Here is a 19,064-nt window from a genome sequence, read left to right as displayed (position 1 = left end):
CCTATGTCATACATCCAATGTCATTTGTATATATGCTCCCTCACATCAGCACAAAACACAAGACTCAATATGAAGCATACATGAGAAGAAAACAGTTGGATTGAGTTAATGAAGTACATGCATCTTATGTGTTTTTCTTTCTCAGGGAAAACCTTTCGAGAAAAAAGAAAGTAGAAAAGGAATTAAAAAAATGTTGGTGAAACGTTTAAGGAACATGCAAACAAGGTATCCTACAGTCATGCTCCCAATTATTGTCTCCCCTTCACAGATGGTTAACACATCCTCTAGATATAGGACTGTTTGCTTCCAATGGGTAGCTCGCGATCTTGGTCCTGCATTTTGTATTTGCCATTAGCCAAGGCAAAGTTCTTCTAGGATGGCTTGTTGATTTCTATTCGTAGATAAAACGGAAAGGACAAAAGATGGAGAATTTTGATGTAGATACAAACCTGTAGAGAAACCCATCAATTTGTGGCATTTGGTAAACGAAACATCAAAATATGCAACGAAAGCATGGATGTAATCATCACGCTCTGCAATAAGCTTGAAAGGTGCAATGAAAGAAGCATCCCCAGGAACCATCTTAGAAATATCCATTGTCTGAAACCAGAAAACCAAAATAAATAATTCAGTTGTACTCCAAACACATTATTTTGTAAAATAATTTCCAGTAAGTGTTCATATATATAGATACCCAATGATATATACATACATACAGGAATATGCTTGTGTATTTTCTCACCTTGAGAAGGTGGCAATTTGTTACAATTTGTTTCTGGTCAACCGTGTCAACAAGAGGTTCCATCATAGCTTGCTTTTTTATACAACTCATGTCAAAGCCATAAACATTATTCCAAACTGTAGCAAGATAATGCCATGTAGAAAAGATGGGGTATATATAAGAATACAAAAAGTTGAATTGCAATGAAACACAATAGAAAAACTCGTTGAAAGTTATACAAATACATATGAACATGAATACCTAGATTTATATCAATTTAGCAGTTTGTTATACTCACATTCGATCTTGTTGTCTTTGTACTCGGCATCCTCAATTGCTGTCAAGTAAAGAGAAGCTTCATCTGGTAGCACAACTCTATCATCAACCTGACACGGGTGAAGGAATAAAAACTTTGATTGTAAAGAATGTAGCTTATAAGAACCCAACAAAAGTTTTACTTTGATGAGCAAGAGTAAAAATAAATTTAAAAGGCCCAGCCCGTTCACCATACGAAATAATAAGGAAGCAAACTGCTCAAGAGAGCTTGACATGATGATGGAGTTAAAATCTCAATCAATTAACAGTTATAGCAGGAATCTAAGCTACTTTCTGCAAATCATAGCATGCAACGGAGAATTTAACTAACAAAGTAGCTAGCTGCCCCCAATCACACGAAGCAATACAAGAAGACACAACAATTTTAAAAACTTCACCATCAGGCAAGCCATTTGTTTCAACAATTTGTGTAGCCATGTCAGCCATATGGGAGCATTCAACCTAGGAAAGGGAAAAATATGAACAACATTTGACAAATAAGAGATAGACGCCAGGAGTGTAAGAATTTGGTCAGACAGATTATTAACAACACATAAAACAGAAACAGAAGGAAGATGTAAACTGGAAGTCATACAGCATAAACATGTGCCGCCCTTGCTTTTGCACAAAACAGGGACAAAATTCCAGTCCCAACTCCCACGTCAAGAACTACTTTGTTCTGGAATAGAAACTTATTCCGATAAATAACATTTTGATATGTCTTGGTTCGCACTACATCTTTAAGCATTTCTTGAAATACAAGGAATGGCAGGTTAACACAGAGGAAAAACATTTCACAAAAAAAGAAGAAATGAAAAAGTTATGCAACTGTATCAAGTTCTTCTACTGAAACCAAGAAAACAAACGCAGAAATCATTTCAAGAAATTTAAGTAAAAGATTAAGTTAAAAAAAGAAGACAGTTTTTGGATAGTAACTGTGATGCATTAATTCATGTATGAGCTTAAACAAACAGAAAAATTACAACCAACCCTCCAATCACAGATATTCGGCACCTAATAGATCACAAAATAATGGTGACTGAAGCAGAACAATTCCATAAATAAGTCGACAAAAACGAAACAAGATTCAAATGTCCAAGTTGTTGCACACTTACTTCATGAATACCTGTACATACACAAAAGAGGGGACAAAGATTTAGAGGAAAGTGCTCACTAGAGATAAATACAAGAATGTATGACTTGAAACATCAGCGAACACAATGCCCTACCTAATACCGACATGCTAGCCCCATAAACATGCAACCAGTGAACCACAAATTACTTAGATATAAATACAAATAAATAAAACCAATAATTCAAAGTTCTTACCCTTCTTTTCAGTTTTCACCCTTAACCTTAAGATCAACTTGTAAACTTACTAACATTATCAACCCATGAACCCCAAAACTAAACTAGGCAACTAACAAAAACAAGCAACTGGTAAAAAAAAAAAACAGCAACAAAGAGTGGACTATATCTCGATGGCAGTGACAAGTAGAGATGACAGCGACGGTGAGCCTCAAATCGTGATTTGGGAAGCAACAGCAGCAAGAGACCCTTGAGAAGAACACAACTTAGGCTTGTTCTTTTTCTTTTTGGCTTTTGGCTTTTGCCTTGATAGTCTCTAGTTTAGGTTAGTTTCTTCTTTTTCCATTTTTTAAGGATTTCAGTTAGGGAAGTTGGTTTAGGGTTTGGGTTGGGTTTTACCCCCGGTTTAAGCCATAATTTTGGGCTAAAAACTTAAACAAAGTCGATTTACTAAGTTCTTATCAGTTGAATTGGTTTTTTTGGGTCCAACAGTTCACTCTAACTTGATTTAATTCTTCTATCTGGATTTATATACCGACTATTTTCCAATTCGATCGATTGATCTAATCCAGTTTAAACAACATTGTATAAAATTATATTTTTAAAATATAAAATTTATCCTAAAATTAAAATATCATTATTGTATAAAAATAAGTTTTTAAACTTAAATCACATACAAAAATATTTAGAAAACCATAAAATAATTAAATTTAAGAGTAATTATTTATAATAACTTACGTAATTACTTAAAATCTTACCATCCCTTAAGAATTCAAGAATATAATTTAGATGCCATAAAATAACTAATGATGTGTTTTCTATATTATAATAAGGTTACTTGTTAAATTTGATGTCACGAGTCACTTGACACTATCCTGACTCAGTTAGGAGTGAATAAAACTCCATTCAATTAGAAAAATCATCTTTTTAAAATTTTCAGTTAATCAAATCTAGTTATTTAGTTTTTTCAAATCAACTTGAATAAGTAATTCGATTTCTTAGGTTCGAGTTGAATAACTCAAATAACATATTGATGTAAATACTCATTGGGTCCCTGACAATTTTGAAAATGTGCAACTTGCTGCCACTCAAAAAATTCAAAATAAAATTCAAAAAAAATGTAAAATATTTTTTCAAAATATTTATAATTATATAAAAATTATTTTTAAAAAACTTACAAAATATATCTAAATGCTGAGTTATATATATTTTTAAAATCCAAAATGAAAACTTTGAGCCCCTAAACAAGTAAATTATCACATCAAATTTAGCATACTAATTATCTTATTTTTTCCACTTATTTTAAAAGAGTTTTTAAGCATATATGGTATTTATGTTCTTCAATTTGAAAATTAGCCTATATTATCAACAAGATTTCAGGAAGGCTGGCTTAATTTTTTTTATCTTCACTCACAAATTTATTCAACTTGACTTGATTTGAGAAAAAAAAATCAAATCGAGTTAGGATGATAAAATAGGACTCTTCAATTTGACTAACTCGAAATTTTCACTCAATTCTTTCAAACAATCACCCTTAAATCAAACACCTATTGGGTTAGAAAAAACTGTTAATTCAATCAAACAATCACCCTTAAATCAAACACCTATTTGGTTAGAAAAAAAATGTTAATACAATCAAACAATCACCCTTAAATCAAACAGGGGAATGTCACGACTATGAAGATAATTCCCTCAATTTTTGCATCATTTACTTCAAACATGTCAAGCACCAATTCCAAATGGTCTAAATGACCCAAAAGCTCAACTTAACACATTATAAGCATGATCTCAATTGCCAAATCTCATCCTTGACACATCAGCACATCTTTAAACATATGATCGTAGGTATATACTTATTCATCCTAGATTCATGCATTATACTCTTTTACTTGGCATGCAAGAAATAACTTAATCACAAGAACAACATAACCAAAACAAACAAGCATACCATATTACCACTAAATTAATTCACATACATACCACCAAACACATATGATCATATCCAAAATACAAGCTTTTCCTCAAAAACTACCAAAATGACAACTTGAACCTAAGAATCAACTCAAGCATTAGGTACATGCCACTTGCTAAAAGCATAACAAAAACTATACAAACTTTGTTGAGTCTTTTGGTTGCTATCGCATTCCTTGATTTTTTGAGATCCAATGGTACCTGTGCATGGAATAAACAAATTGTACACTGAGCAATAGAGCTCAATAATGCTAACATGATTTAAAGCAATAATTACATATAAGTAGAATACCAAGTGCATATAATATGAAATCTAAACACTATCTAAATCACAAATTCCTTTCTTATCTCATGAAACAAAACATCATTCTTTAAGCTATTTCACATGTCATATTCTATTATTCGATCTCTTTAATATTATATCTCACTTACATGAATGGCAGAACTTGTTACAAGAATGAATTCATTTTCTCATTACATTCTCGAATCCACTTGTTTTTCAACCGTATTGGCCCTCACAACTTGTAATAACCAAACCATATGATCTTTCACATAACATCTTTTATTACTTTAACATTAGTATGCATGATACACATTTCACCATTACATTCCATATCAATTTTCAATAAAAAAATGTATGTTTCATAATCCTTATTAACCGGAAACAGACTAAAGAAGAATACATGGATCATCCAACCATCACACCAATATATCTAGCACCTAGTGCCTCATCAGTATGTCCAAAGTATAATATGCGCTCTGTGCCTCATCGATCGAAATGAACTGAAGTAACCATATTAATGTGCTAGCACCTCATCGGTACATCTGAAGTAAAATATGTGCTCCACGCCTCATCAGTATAAACCGAAGTAAAATCTCATACTCTAATCCTATGGCATGCCAACTATACCTGATTCTATTCGAGGTCTTTCACAGGATATCCAATGTTTCAATTGTATATACGGTTCACATACTATAGTTTTATACATATCAATTCACATCATGCTCAAATCAATTCATATCATCATATGCACATTATCACAATTCCACAAGTTACCAACTACGTCATACTTACCTAGTCATAAGTCAAGTAAGTTCATTACCTTAATCACAAGTAATTGCAACAATCCATTTATGCAATTTGAATTTAAATCATGAAAACACAAACCAAGATAACTACTCATCTATAACTCATGCTTTCTTTTATCTCAAGATGGCCCGATATTGTCTTTAACTACATATTATAATTAAATTATAGAAATAACATTGGTTTTCACACAAACGCATGAAAAAAAATCAACTAAACATAGTTTACATTTTATTCATTTTAGTCCCTATATCTGAATTGCTCATACTTTTTTATATTTGGCATCGAATCAAAATCAAATTTTTTATTCTTTCATTAGGGATCTTGTTCTTTTAGTTTACAAAATAATTTCTTAACACCTTTCAATTTATTCAATTTAGTTTCTAATGTCAAAATTAACTAAACCTTTAATTCTAAGCTAATTTCACTATCTTCTAATAGAATATTAGCAAAATGTAAGTTTAACAACTAAACATCCATCAAATTCAAACCTAATTTCATCAACTTCCATCAATGGAAATTTGTATAAACTTGACAAACTGAAAAATCTAAGATATGGGCTAGCTTAATCAAGCTCAGTTGATCATGATTGTATAAAATTTTCAAAGAAAGTAGCTTAATTACCTTGATGATTTTAGATCGAATGTGGCTAGAGAAAGCTTGGAAATTTTCTTATTCTTTCAATGGCCATGGATTGTTTAAGAAGAATAAAAATAAGTGCTTTGTTCTTTCCCTTCTCGCTTGTATATATACTTAGGATTAAAAGATTAGTTAAGCTGAATTAAGAAACAAAACCTTAATTAACTATGCATATGATAATGATTAATTGAAGGATTAATGGAAATGGATGGAGAGAATTGTTTTCATCGACTAACTCGTGCATTAGTAATGGTTAAATAACCATTAGGTCCTTTGCATAATTTTTAATTGGGTCCTCAAGCATGTCATAATTTAAAATTTAATAGTGATTGCACTTTTATAATTTAGTTCATGTATTATAATTAATGATTTTTTCAATTTAATTACTCGACCGACCACTAATATACTTTCATACTAAATGCATAAATTTTTCTATTCATAATTTCATGGACATGGTTTATGGAATTGGGTTCCGAAACTGGATTTTCGAACACCGTCTAAAATCGGGTCATTACATGTGTCATCCTCTATGCCTGCTTATAGAGTTTAAAAACTTAAATTGACAGTGTATCAAATAAATTTTCAATACTTTTTACATGAAATATTTGGGTTGGTCTAGAAATATTATTATTTAAAATTTCAAAAACGAGCACCTAATTATTCACATGGTACTAAATGATAAAATTCTGAGATCGGAAAAGGGATAAATCTCAAACTACACATGAACTTTGATTCGATGAGGTTACCGATTTGCTTGCTGCTTTGGACAATATAGGGCTAAATTTCTTATTGTGTTAAGTGCTAGCAATCACTTTAGATATGTTGCGCTTGAGTTCTAACAGAATCAGTTGTCAACGTGTCATAATGTTCTCTTGATGCTAAAGCTGAAGCCATTGCCGTGTTGATAGAGCTTGTCCTTCACCGCCAGCAACAAATATTTATTATTAATTTTATTTTCCCTAAATTATATAATTCTATTTATGAAATAAATTAATAAATTTTCCCTAAAAAAATTCAAATAGACATTGCTATAAATAACTATCAAACTTTTGTTACATTGCCACTTTCATTTGCTTTTGGAAGATTTTTTTTCCTAAACAATCATTTATTCATTATAAAGATAAAATACAACAGCAATGGAACAATAGTGATAGTTCCAAATAAACCACAGACATCAACATCAACACCAAATGAAAGGGAAAAGTAAACTCAAATTGAATATAAACCTAAATTTATGTCCTAGATTATATTAAATAAAGTTACGAAATTATAATTTAGAAATTAATTCGATTAAAAATTTTAAATACCTAATTCAGATAATTTTTTTATTCAATTAAGCGAAATACAAATAAACAAAGACGACATATATCTTAGAACATTTGACATTGCAAACTAATTATAGTAACTAGCTTAGCAATATCCTCGAAATTAATCTTGTACGTAGTACAACCACATATATAGGTAGAGAATGTCTATGATATGAACTTATATAATTGGATACGAAGCTTCCATGGCGATACCACATAAGCCACCTGGCGTATTCACATCCCTTTGAATCCTAATATACCCATTTTCACCCCAAGTTTCTCCCCATGAATTCTTAACCAGCCAATAGTTTAAACCTTCTTCACTTTTCCCGTATCCAACAATGGTGACTGCGTGGGCGAAAGAACTCCCACAATCTTCGGTAAACACTCCACCTTTGTAAAGCTGAAAGTATTTCCCATAGCTATAGCTATGGCCTCTGATTACGACCGAAACCGGTTGTTTTGCGACGGCCTTTAGCAATGCTTCTTCGTTTTTTTCAGGCACCGTTCCATATCCAGTTATGGAAACTTTGTTTATCTGTTTACCAGTGTCGCAAGTTTCTTGCATTTGTTGATATGGGTAGCTTTCTTCGGTGGTTATTCCTTGGTTTTGGATAATGTATTCGAAAGCATCCGTCATCCATCCTCCTTGACAACCACCGTATCCTCCATTTTTGCTGCAATCCACCAGTTGTTGCTCTGATAATGAGATTAAATTACCAGTTTTGATTTGGACTATCCCTTCAACGGCTGCCACTGCTGAAAAGGTCCAGCAACATCCTGAAAAAGTAAACCAACAATAACCCTTTTTAAGTATAAAACAATTAGTGAAAAAGATAAATAAATGCTTCTTGGCTGAGCAGTATATATAAATATTTAAAATATTTGATAGGGTTCAGTTAGTATGGATTTAATAATATAATTATACTTGTGCATATAAAGTATACAATCAAACCAAATATTTTTAATTTACTAAAAACTTAACTAGCATGTATATTAATACAACATGATATACGATGGTTGAATTAAGTAAACATAAATAACCTTTTATATAAGTTAATACTCAATTAATATGTTAGCCAAAATTTTTTTTATGTATATATATATAATTGGTACTTACCGCATTGGCCTTGACTCTTAATATGAGTCACTGCACCTTTTTTCCTCCAGTCGAAGTTTGTCGGAACATCTGTGAAGTTTTCGTCCATAAGCGATGTTGATTGAGACATTGTGAGGTTGCCTTGCATCTTGTATCCCGTATGTGTTGCAATGAATTCATCGTATGTCATGTCTGCAAATTCATTGAGTCCTAACTTAAAACTTCTATTTCCACCATTGTTGAAGCTCTCAATATAGTTCAAGTTTTCCTTAAATATATTAAGACCCTTCTCCTTTTGTAATTTACTCTCATATTTTCGACCATAATCTACTATCCATTGTTCGTGTTTATCAACAATGGCGCTTTCATGAAATGTTCGAGACATGGAAATAGATGCCAATGTCCCAAAAATAAAAAACAAAAAGACATGGATGAAGCTCATTGTTTTGCTGTATAGCAGAGATACAACTATAAACCAAGGGTTTTGCTTTTCTTTGCTAATTGCTAAGTTGCGAAGAACTAGCACTGAGTGGATGTGTATTTATAATTAAAAAAAATTGATTCAATTCTTCTTCTTTATTTTTTTTTCTTTTTAAATCAACTCATCTTATGAATATCTACATAAGATGCCAACTCTATGAAGAAAATTTTACTTTTCTGTTGGCAAAATGCTTTCAAAATCACGTTCCTAGCAACGAAATGAAAAAAAAAATCAAAATAATGAAATTTGAATCTTTTTAACTATTTTATTAAGTTTAGTTCGTCCCCATTTTTTATTCATTTTAAAATATTATTATATTAAATATTTAAACAATAAAAACTCATAAATTAATTAAAAGAATGGGAGTTTTTTAAATTCCAACGCTTTTAGTGTAAGGGTGTGTTTGATAAATTATTGAAAATTTTCATTCATTTTATTGAAAATGAAAGTTTTCTACATTTAATATTTTAATTATGTTTGACAATCAACTTAATTTTTTACTTAATATAAAAATTTCAGCAAAAACATGTTAAATAAAATAAATATGTAGATAATTACTTATAGTCTATTTTAATTTATTAAATTTTGAAATAAATTATCATCTAAAACTATCCAAAACAATATAAATATTATATTAATAAGATTAAAAATAAAAATAAACAATCTTTTAAAAAACTAATATTTACTTTTATCAAACAATATAATTATATTTAGTATTTATATTTACTAATTTACCAAATAATGTTTTAATATAAATTTAATATTTATAAATTTTAACCGTAAAAATTTAATACTTAGTTTTTTTTTATCTTTAAAATTTTAATTTAGCAAATACACCCTAAATATCTCATGCTCGACAGATTCAGACAATAGTGTTCAGCTTTAGACACGATGTGTCATGTATCCACTTGACAAAATTCTAGCCCATACGATACTGTATTACTTAATTGGCGCAGCAAATATTGACAAAAGCAGGATTTGCGCTAAAATTTTGTCTTAAATTTCCATTGTGTGATTGGTAAATGGATGAGACAGACTAGATGCTAATCAGGGTCAACTGCCCTTGCCTGCAAGAGAGTTGAGGTGATTTAGTTATGTCTAATATACTAAGAAGACCTTCAATTATTATTTATGGTTTAAACGAGCCCTTTTGAAGTTAAATAAACCCTAAAGCTATGTTTTTTATTCATGAAAGCCCTTGATTTTAATATCAAAATTAAAAAAATTATTTTCAAATTTTAAAATCATTTACATTTAATGTTGTTATGAATTTCATGAAAATAATTTATTAAATAAAAATAAAATAAAATTTTATATTGATGTTAAAATGTATATAATTTCTATTTATTTAATCATGTGCGAAAAAACAGGGAAAAGAAAAAGGTAAACTTAGTGAGCTGTCAAACTCAACAAGTTGCATTTATACTCCGTGTTAATCCAATTTAATTATAAATGAACAAAATTTGATTCGATTAATTTTTTTCATATTTGAGTATCTAATCGAGTTATTCAATTTTTTCAAATCAACTCCAATAAGCAATTTAGTTTCTCAGGTTCGAATCGAGTTAAATTTTACAACTTGAATAAATTTAATAACATATTGATATAAATACCCATTGGGTTCCTGACAATTTTGAAATTGCGCAACTTGACCCCTCTCAAAAATTTATAAAAATTTCAAACTTATTTATAAAATATTTATGAAAAAAAATTGTAAACATATATAATTCAAAATAGAAATTATATAACAATTTTTTTAATTACGACATCAATGTTAACGTACTAGTTATCTTGCATGCCCTTTTTTTCCTCTTATTTTATTTTAAAAGAGTTTGTAAAACCTAAGGTTCAGAAAAGAGTTTAATGAGTGCCATCGAGATGTCGAGGGTCTAAGGTTGCTGTAAACATTTGAAGAAATAAATACATAAATTTATTTTTATATTAGATATATATAATTATTTGTATTGCAATATGTAAACTTAAATTATGTTATATCGATAATTGTGTTAGCAATTTGCGAAAATTGAATTAAATTAATGTTTCATATATAAAATTGCATAAAATCAAAGTTCATGTATAGCATTACACATTGAACCAATTCATGTATAATTTTGAGATTTATACCATAAAAAATATCTAAATTGAGTCATTTGCCAATAGTTAGACCGGATTAGAGAGCAAATATCCTCTCTATGCAAGAGAAAGGATTTTGTTTGATTAGATGTTCTTATACATGTCTAGGAGGGACCTATTATTGGAAGTGTTGAAGATTGGAGGTGGTTAAAGGATCAATCGAACAAGTGAAGTTTGAGGTAAGAAGCTAGGAATATTTTTGTGTATTCGAGTTTTAGTTGAGCTTGGTATTGTATGTTAACCTTGATTTTGTGATGAATGTAATTGGAAGTTAGAAATTTGCATGAAAGTGACAAGAGCAGTGGAAAACCTAAGGTTCAGAAAAGAGTTTAATGAATGCCATCGAGATGTCGAGGGTCTAAGGTTGCTGTGTCACCTATTGTTTCCAAAGTATCCATGAGGTACCAATTGATATTAGCCTAACAAAAACCACTAATTGTATATCTAAACAATTTGAGCATAATACATGTTTCAAACACCACATATACTACCATTGATATATCATTACTATCCAAATTATCAAATTGAACATTCACAACTCAAAACCAAATTAGTACAATGGCCATTTGCAAAATTCCACCATCAAAACCTTGAACATACCTATATGAACATTTTAACATTCTATATACTTAAATTCAAATGGAAATCAACCAATTCCAGGTTCCTAAAATGACCTTTTACCATATATAACCATCTCAACCTTAGGTACATGCCATATATCAAAACATAAAGGAACTATACAAACTTTGTTGAGTCGAGATCTATGATTTGGATGTTGGGTCACTCATCGATCCTTCGAGATCTTTTAATACCTGCATATGAAATAAACAAATCATACGCTGAACGATAAAGCTCAATGGTACTTTCATGATTCAAGTCAATAAAAATGAAAGCATTAACATAAAAGAAGTAATCAATATATGGTCAAGTTTCAACCATTTCATTTACCATTCATGTATTAAATGTTAAAATTATGAACAATCTCATTTTACTAACTATATGTATTTTTCATATGTATGAATGCATGATATATCGATTTCATCATCATTGCATAGCCTTTATTTTACTATTGTCATCCCGGGTTACTCGGCATCGATGACTTTTAGAGTTTGTATGTTCTACCATCCCGGGTTACTCGGCATCGATGACTTTCATTATCTACATATTCTGCAATCCCCGGTGGCCCCAGTAACGATGGTTTTCACTATATACACATTTTACCATCCTAGGTGGCTCGACAACAATAGTTTCCACAATTTACAAATTCTACCATCTTGGATTGCCCAACAATAATGGTTTTCACTATTTCGATATTCTACCATTTCGGATGGCCAGATAACAATGGCTTTCACTGTTTTGATATTCTACCATCCTGAATAGCCCGAAAACGATGACGTTCATTGTTTATATAATCTACCATCCTAGATGGCCCGGCAACGATGGTTTTCAATCACTATATTGATGACCCTATAACATGCCAACTAAACTCAACTCTGCCTTAGATAGTCAGTAGGGTAACCACTAAATAAATACACATCATAGTCATACATCATATACATGTTCATCTCAATTCAATATTTGACATACTATTCCATCACATACGAATCAATTCATATCATACTCATTTTTATTATATTCAAATCAATTCACAATCTAGACATTCAATACATGATATAATCTTAATAGTTAATAAGCAGTAATCATGTATGCATGTATGCATGCATGCATGTATGTATGTATGTATGTATGTATGTATGTATTGAATTGAAATATTAAAAGTACAAATTGAAGTTTTTGTCACTCGTCTATGACTCTTGTGTTTCCCTTCTTTCAAAACGGCTCGATGTCATCTTTAACTATGTTCAATAATTCTATAATAGAAACAACGTTAGCTTACACCCAATTAACATTCAAATACTTAGCCAAACATATTTTTCATTTTATTCAATTTAGTCCCTATATCTGGGATACTCTTATTTTTCAATATCTAACATTGAATCAAAATTCGATTTCACATTCTTTCCATAGGGACCTTATACTTCCTATCTATAACAAAATTTCATGATAGTTTTCAATTTAATCAATTTAGTCCCTAATGTTACAAAGTTATTTAACAAGTTTAATTTAGTTTCTAATTTAGTCCTTATCACAATCTAAGCTCACTATCTATTAATCTCTTCAATTTCAAGCTTAGTTCATCAATTTCTCTCTAATGGCAACTTGTTAAAAACTAAAACTAAGTGATTGGACAAATTAATACATTAATTAACTAAATCAAGCTCTCATGATAAAAAAAATCTATAAAAATTTGAATAAAACAACTTAATTATCTTATTCAATATGGATGGCCAAATGACAAAGAAAAATTATTTTTTTTAGTAGCTCATGGCTTGGGCAAGAAGATGACAATGTCATCTTTCCATCGACTAATTTGCTTTATATATTAAGGATAATTAGTTTAATTAATTAGATTAATCAATCTTAGTTGACTTTATTAATTTTTTATATTTTTTAATTAGAAACCAGGCTAAGTGGAAATCAGCAACATTCCCACATTAAATTACTTTAAAAATGGATTAAATAGTAATATTGGTCTTTTGGATAATTGTTATTTAATTCCTCAAGTATTTTCTAAATTAAAATCTTATAGCGATTGAATTTTTACAATTTAATCCATAACTTTGATTAACTATATTCTCAATTAAATTACTTAAACGATCTTCAATATATTTTTATAATGATTCTATAAATTTTCTCTTTTACATTTGCAGACTCAATTTTTGAAAATGAAGTTTTAAAACTGTATTTTTCGACAACACTTAAAATTAGGTCGATATAGTATCCTTATTTAAAATTATCCTTTTGTTATATATTTTTTAATTGTCATGATATCAATCTCATATATCATGGAACAACATAAATTTAATAGCTAGATATCGAAATATAAAAAAAGTTATAAAATCAATTGACACACTATCTGTTTTAGATTAAGTATTTGTATTGGTGAAAAAAATAGTGACTGCGTTGTCAAGGTGATGGAATACAAATTCTAGGAAACACTCCACATTGATTATCCAAAAATTAGTTAATAGAATTTTTTTTTAAAACCCGGATATAATACTTCTAATAAGAAGATACATAGGAAGTAGGAACCTAAAACCAAAGCAAATTCCAAAATTTTAAACAACCCTAAGAATATGTATATGCACAGTTAGAAAATAAAAATCCCCACTCTATAAAAAAAATTGTATTATTTTAAAGGTGTTTTTGTCCTTGTATATCATTTATATAAAAAATAGAAAAATATCCGCACACTTGAACTCATATGTCTTTAACTTACTACATTTATACTCTATGATTCAACTAAAGTTTCATTCCATAGATGTACCATAATCTAGTATCAACCTATGCAGCTAAGAAGCTTTCATGGCGATACAACATTTATTCACACCCCTTTCAATCCAAAAATATCCCTTTTCACCCCAAGTTTCTCCCCATGAACTCTTAACCAGCCAATAGTTTAAACCTTCTTCACTTGTCCCACATCCAACAATAGTGACTGGATGAGTGAGAGAATTGCCACAATCTCCATTAAACACACCACCTTGAAAAAACTGAAAGGCTAGTCCACTTCCATCGATTGCAACGGACACAGGTTGATTTGTAACGGCCTGAAGCATCGCTTCTTCATCAGTTGCGGGCAAGGTTTCATAGTTGATGCTGGTGGCTGCTTTGTTTTTCTGTTTACCGGTGTCGCAAGTTCCTTGCATTTCTTGATATGTGTACCTTTCTTCGGTGGTTATTCCATGGTTTTGATAATGTATTCGAAAGCATCCGTCAACCTTGGTTTCTGCTGTAATTCAATAGTTATTGCTCGGATAATAAGATTAAGTTACCAGTTCTTATTTTAATTATCCCTTCACTGGCTGCCACTGCTGGAAATGCCCAACAAGATCTTGCAAAGGTAAATGAAAAAGAACTCTTTGTTATTTATATAGTAACATTAATTAGTTCCAAAATATAATTGAGGGTTGATAGTATTTTTTTTTTAAAAAGCAATGGGTTGAAAGTATTTTATATTTCAACAAAACATGAAAAGTTTTGAAGTGATTGATCTAATTAAAAGAGAATGTCTTTTTAATATTTTTCATACTGAATTTGTGTATAGTTAATTTGTGACATTAACTCAATTACATGTTTTTGTGTACTTACTACATTGACCTTATTCTTAATAGGAGTGACTTCATCTTGATCCCTCCAATCGAAGTTCGTCAAAACATTTGAAAAGTTTTCATACAAAATGATGTTGATTTTGACATCGTGGAATTGTCCTGCATCTTGTATCCAGTGTGAGTTGCAATGAATTCATCTTGCGTCATGTCTGCAAATTCATTGAGACCTAACTTAAAACTTCTATTTCCACCACTGTTAAAACTCTTAATATATTCTAAGTTCTCTCTGAATATATTAAGACGCTTCTCATTTTCTAATTTGCTCTCATATTTTCGACTGTAATCAGCCATCCATTGCTATAACAGATGCCAATGTCCCAAAAATTAAAAAGATTAAGCTCATTGTTTTGCGGTGTAGCAGAGATACAACAATAATTTAAGGGTTTTATTTTTCTTTGCTAATTGCTTGAATTCTTTTTGTATAGGGTAGGATAAAAATAAAAATTAAATGAAACATTTAACTTAAAGTAAATGTTTGGAAGTAAATATATATTTATGAAACTTATATTAATAAATAATTCCTAAACAATCTTTGAAGTTAATGATAACGTTTTCATTTTTTTTTACTTTAATATTCTAACAATTCCCCACTTAATTTAATAAAAATATTTAAGCACTAATTTTTTAGGTGAAGATAGAAAGCTATGTATAATACAAGAGCTAATGGCATGAACCTGTACTTAGTGTTTCAACAATCTCTGCTCCAAAACAAACAGTGAACTAAGTTTCGAACTAAGGCTTCTTTGGGGAAACAAATTATTCTGTCTCACACAAATTTTCGATGACCTACTAAGCCATCACATTATGACATTGTGCTTTATAACGATTATAATGAGCACTTTAGAGAAGAAGCCCTAATTCTCAAAGCAGACTTCATTCCACACTTACATAGGTAAGGTTATCAGAGATGCTCCAGTAACTCTACATCCTAGTCAAACAAGCTACCGACTTTATTAAGAGTATAAATACACTCCACCTTTATTACTATTACAGGATCTATACACTGCATCATAGGGAGGGATTTATTTATATATGCATGCCATGAAATCACTGTGATTCATTCTTGCTCGAAAAAATTTTAGTTTGACACAGTTTTCTTGCATAGCAATAAATAAAAATTTTGAAAATTGAGCCGATTTGTGATATTTATAGCAATAAACTCTTTACCAAAATTGCACTTGTATTTTCGGCTTGACAGATCCTTGTCATTCTTAGCTTTTAACCAAATTATCTTCTCTGCTATTCTCGTACCATGAATTACTTCGAGTGTGAGCTCGAACGATTCAAATCAAACAAAGAACCAGAAATAGTTTTCTTTACTTTCATTCTGAAAGAAAGATCTTTCTCAATAGGAACATGTAGATTTGTTATTTCAGAAAATAGAATTAATACTTAGAGAATAAACTCTCACTACTTTCGGATAGAATAACAATATCTCAAAGTTGTATTGTTAGCCCTATCGATGTCATTTATTTATAGGGAGAAGAGGTAAAACTCTTATTGAATTGTAGAAGTCTACTTCAATAGAAAAACGAAATCCTAGTTTAACTAGGAGTAGGTGGGGTGCCAACCCTAGTTAAACAATCTAGGGTCTATCGTCCCTCTTTTTAAACATGGGGGGCTTTTAGGCCTCTCCCATTTCGGGTCCAACTATAAGTAATTCCTAAACTTTTAACCTAGTACTTTATAATTCAATCCAACCCGATATTTTTTTCTATTTCCCAAAATAAATTAATTTCTCAATTAAATAATTTCCTCAATCAAATTCTAATTCCATTAAAATCATGATAACTTACTAGTAACAGCCCGTTTTTCAGTGGTGTTAGAAATGGAGGTTTTAGAATCCCCTTTTCAATTATCGAGTCTGTTTAATATTTACAAGGTTATTATAAAGTTTAATTAAATTTTGGTCTGTTAATTTTGTTAATCAAATAGTTAATTAAGGTACATGGACTAAATTGTAAAAGTGGTAAAATTTAATCATTATGAATTTTTAGTTAATTAGAGGAACAGTTAGGCAATTGGTCAATTTATAAATAGATATTCGGTGGTGGCTGCACATTGTTATCACTAATTATTTAATCAAGCTTAATAATTAATTAATTAAACCTTAGTTAAAATAATTAAGATAATTAATTTAATCGTTTGTTTATAAGCTAAAATTTAAAACTCATCATATTTATTTCCTTTCTTCTGCAACTGAAACCACTTGAGGAAAACCTAGTAGCCATTTTTATGAGCTTAAGCATTCAACCCTCCATTTGGTAAGTGATTTTAAGTCATTTTCTTGAATTTTTACATTTTTGGGGTCTCCAGAGCTTGATTTAGTTAGCTTGTGTACCAATTTGTAAAAATGTTAAATTCTTATAAAGTTTCCATTATTGAATGCTTAATGAAGTTGGAGTTAATTTGTTATATTTTAAACCTAGTTATGAAAAAGAACTAATTTGCAAAGTGAAAGTTGTTAATTTTGAACAGAGAGACTAAAGTGCAAAGAATTCAAAATTGATGTTAAATTTCTGTAATTATAGATATTAGAGAGCTATAGAAGGATGAAATTGAGATCGGTTTCAAAATCGAGACTCAAATTTGAAAGTTATAGTAATTTTGGTTTTAGGGACTAAATTGAATAAAATACTAAAGTTTATGAAACATTCAAAAAATGAAATTGAATAGTCATATGCATATAAGAGGATGATATAAGGTATTTGTAATTGATAAATTAAATTTATGATCATTTAGATCGAGAATTGAACCAAGTCAATGACAATTGGAGAAAAAGGCAAAATTATCGAATAGTCCTTTGAATTCAACTTGTCTGTTGATTTAATTAGGTAATTTCATGTGGTGTATTGTATTTATATTTTCATGTATTTTAAATTTTAAATACATGTATGTTTAATTGAAATTTGAATTGTTTACGATTTGGTGCAAAATGTGAGATTTGGGCCAAATTGTAAAGAAATATAAATGAACTTGTATGTCAAAATTTCCTTGAAAAAACTTTGTAAATGTCTTGTACACAAGAAAAAAGGGTGATTAATGATGATTATTGAGGATCAAACATTTGTTTCAGACTCGAACATACATGTAAAACAGGTTTAGCTTGGACAAGTAACCTGATGTCATTTCAAAGGTTTAGCCCAAATACTTTAGAGAATACTTTAAACACACAAAAATATTTTAGGACAAGTTCAAAACACTTCAAGTATTTTAAACTCAAGTGAAACAATTATAAAATCGTGTGAAATAGTTTTAAATCGAGTGAAAAATTTTAAAATCGAATGGAACAGTTTTAAATAAATTGAAAATTTTTAAATCAAATGAAAAACTACTCCTTAAACAAAAAGTATCGATACCCATGCATTTTTATCGATACATTTACTAGTATCGATACAATTTTTGTATTCTGACTTCGAAAATTTTTTTAAGCAATCATATTGCGTTTTGATACTTTTAATTAAGTATTGATACCTAGACAATTTTAGTGATACCTTGGTTAGTATTGATACGAGTTTTGCATTTTGGCTTCGAAGACTTTTTGAACAAACACATAAAGTATCGATACATATAAAAAAGTATCGATACCTTTCATCAGGTATCGATAAATTTCCATTGGTATTGATATAAATAGGGCTAACAGTCACTAAACTTTTGCATTAAATGCTAATAGTATCAATACCTATCAAAAAGTATCGATACTTGTTGTTGCATGTGACATAAATGCACTGGTATTTTCATTCCCAATGGCTCCATTCAATATAAGAAACA

The 19,064-nt window shown here is 29.9% G+C and overlaps 3 protein-coding genes across 3 annotated transcripts; all 3 read right to left on the bottom strand.

Moving 5' to 3' along the window:
- Window positions 1-81: 81 nt before the first annotated feature.
- Window positions 82-1,272, bottom strand: LOC107902418 (probable protein arginine N-methyltransferase 1). The gene is made up of 4 exons (XM_016828606.2): window positions 1,020-1,272; window positions 743-858; window positions 450-600; window positions 82-332 (listed from the first exon to the last, which is right to left on the bottom strand). The coding sequence occupies exons 1-4, from the start codon at window positions 1,270-1,272 to the stop codon at window positions 142-144; spliced, it is 711 nt and encodes a 236-aa protein (XP_016684095.1). The 3' UTR covers window positions 82-141.
- Window positions 1,273-7,331: 6,059 nt separating this feature from the next.
- Window positions 7,332-8,954, bottom strand: LOC107904044 (zingipain-2). Its single transcript, XM_016830313.2, has 2 exons — window positions 8,469-8,954; window positions 7,332-8,128 (listed from the first exon to the last, which is right to left on the bottom strand). Exons 1-2 carry the CDS (start codon window positions 8,887-8,889, stop codon window positions 7,527-7,529), a joined length of 1,023 nt encoding a protein of 340 aa, XP_016685802.1. The 5' UTR covers window positions 8,890-8,954; the 3' UTR covers window positions 7,332-7,526.
- Window positions 8,955-14,474: 5,520 nt separating this feature from the next.
- On the bottom strand, window positions 14,475-14,831 carry LOC121217218 (vignain-like). Its single transcript, XM_041092745.1, has one exon. The coding sequence runs from the start codon at window positions 14,829-14,831 to the stop codon at window positions 14,475-14,477; it is 357 nt and encodes a 118-aa protein (XP_040948679.1).
- Between the last annotated feature and the right edge of the window lie 4,233 nt (window positions 14,832-19,064).

The sequence above is a fragment of the Gossypium hirsutum genome, chromosome D05 (assembly GCF_007990345.1).
Source record: "Gossypium hirsutum isolate 1008001.06 chromosome D05, Gossypium_hirsutum_v2.1, whole genome shotgun sequence".
Classification (NCBI taxonomy): Eukaryota; Viridiplantae; Streptophyta; class Magnoliopsida; order Malvales; family Malvaceae; genus Gossypium; species Gossypium hirsutum.
The sequence above is the reverse complement of the archived record's forward strand: the minus strand, read 5'-3'. Positions and strand labels throughout refer to the sequence as shown.

Excerpts from the sequence above, each read along its gene's own strand:
- LOC107902418 (XM_016828606.2), bottom strand. The coding sequence starts at position 1,272 with ATGTCAAGCTCTCTTGAGCAGTTTGCTTCCTTATTATTTCGTATGGTG. Across the intron at positions 859-1,019 it reads CAAAGACAACAAGATCGAAT|TTTGGAATAATGTTTATGGC; the intron begins GTGAGTATAACA and ends ATCTTGCTACAG. Across the intron at positions 601-742 it reads CAAATTGCCACCTTCTCAAG|ACAATGGATATTTCTAAGAT; the intron begins GTGAGAAAATAC and ends TTCTGGTTTCAG.
- LOC121217218 (XM_041092745.1), bottom strand. The coding sequence starts at position 14,831 with ATGCAAGGAACTTGCGACACCGGTAAACAGAAAAACAAAGCAGCCACC.
- LOC107904044 (XM_016830313.2), bottom strand. The coding sequence starts at position 8,889 with ATGAGCTTCATCCATGTCTTTTTGTTTTTTATTTTTGGGACATTGGCA. Across the intron at positions 8,129-8,468 it reads TAAGAGTCAAGGCCAATGCG|GATGTTGCTGGACCTTTTCA; the intron begins GTAAGTACCAAT and ends TTACTTTTTCAG.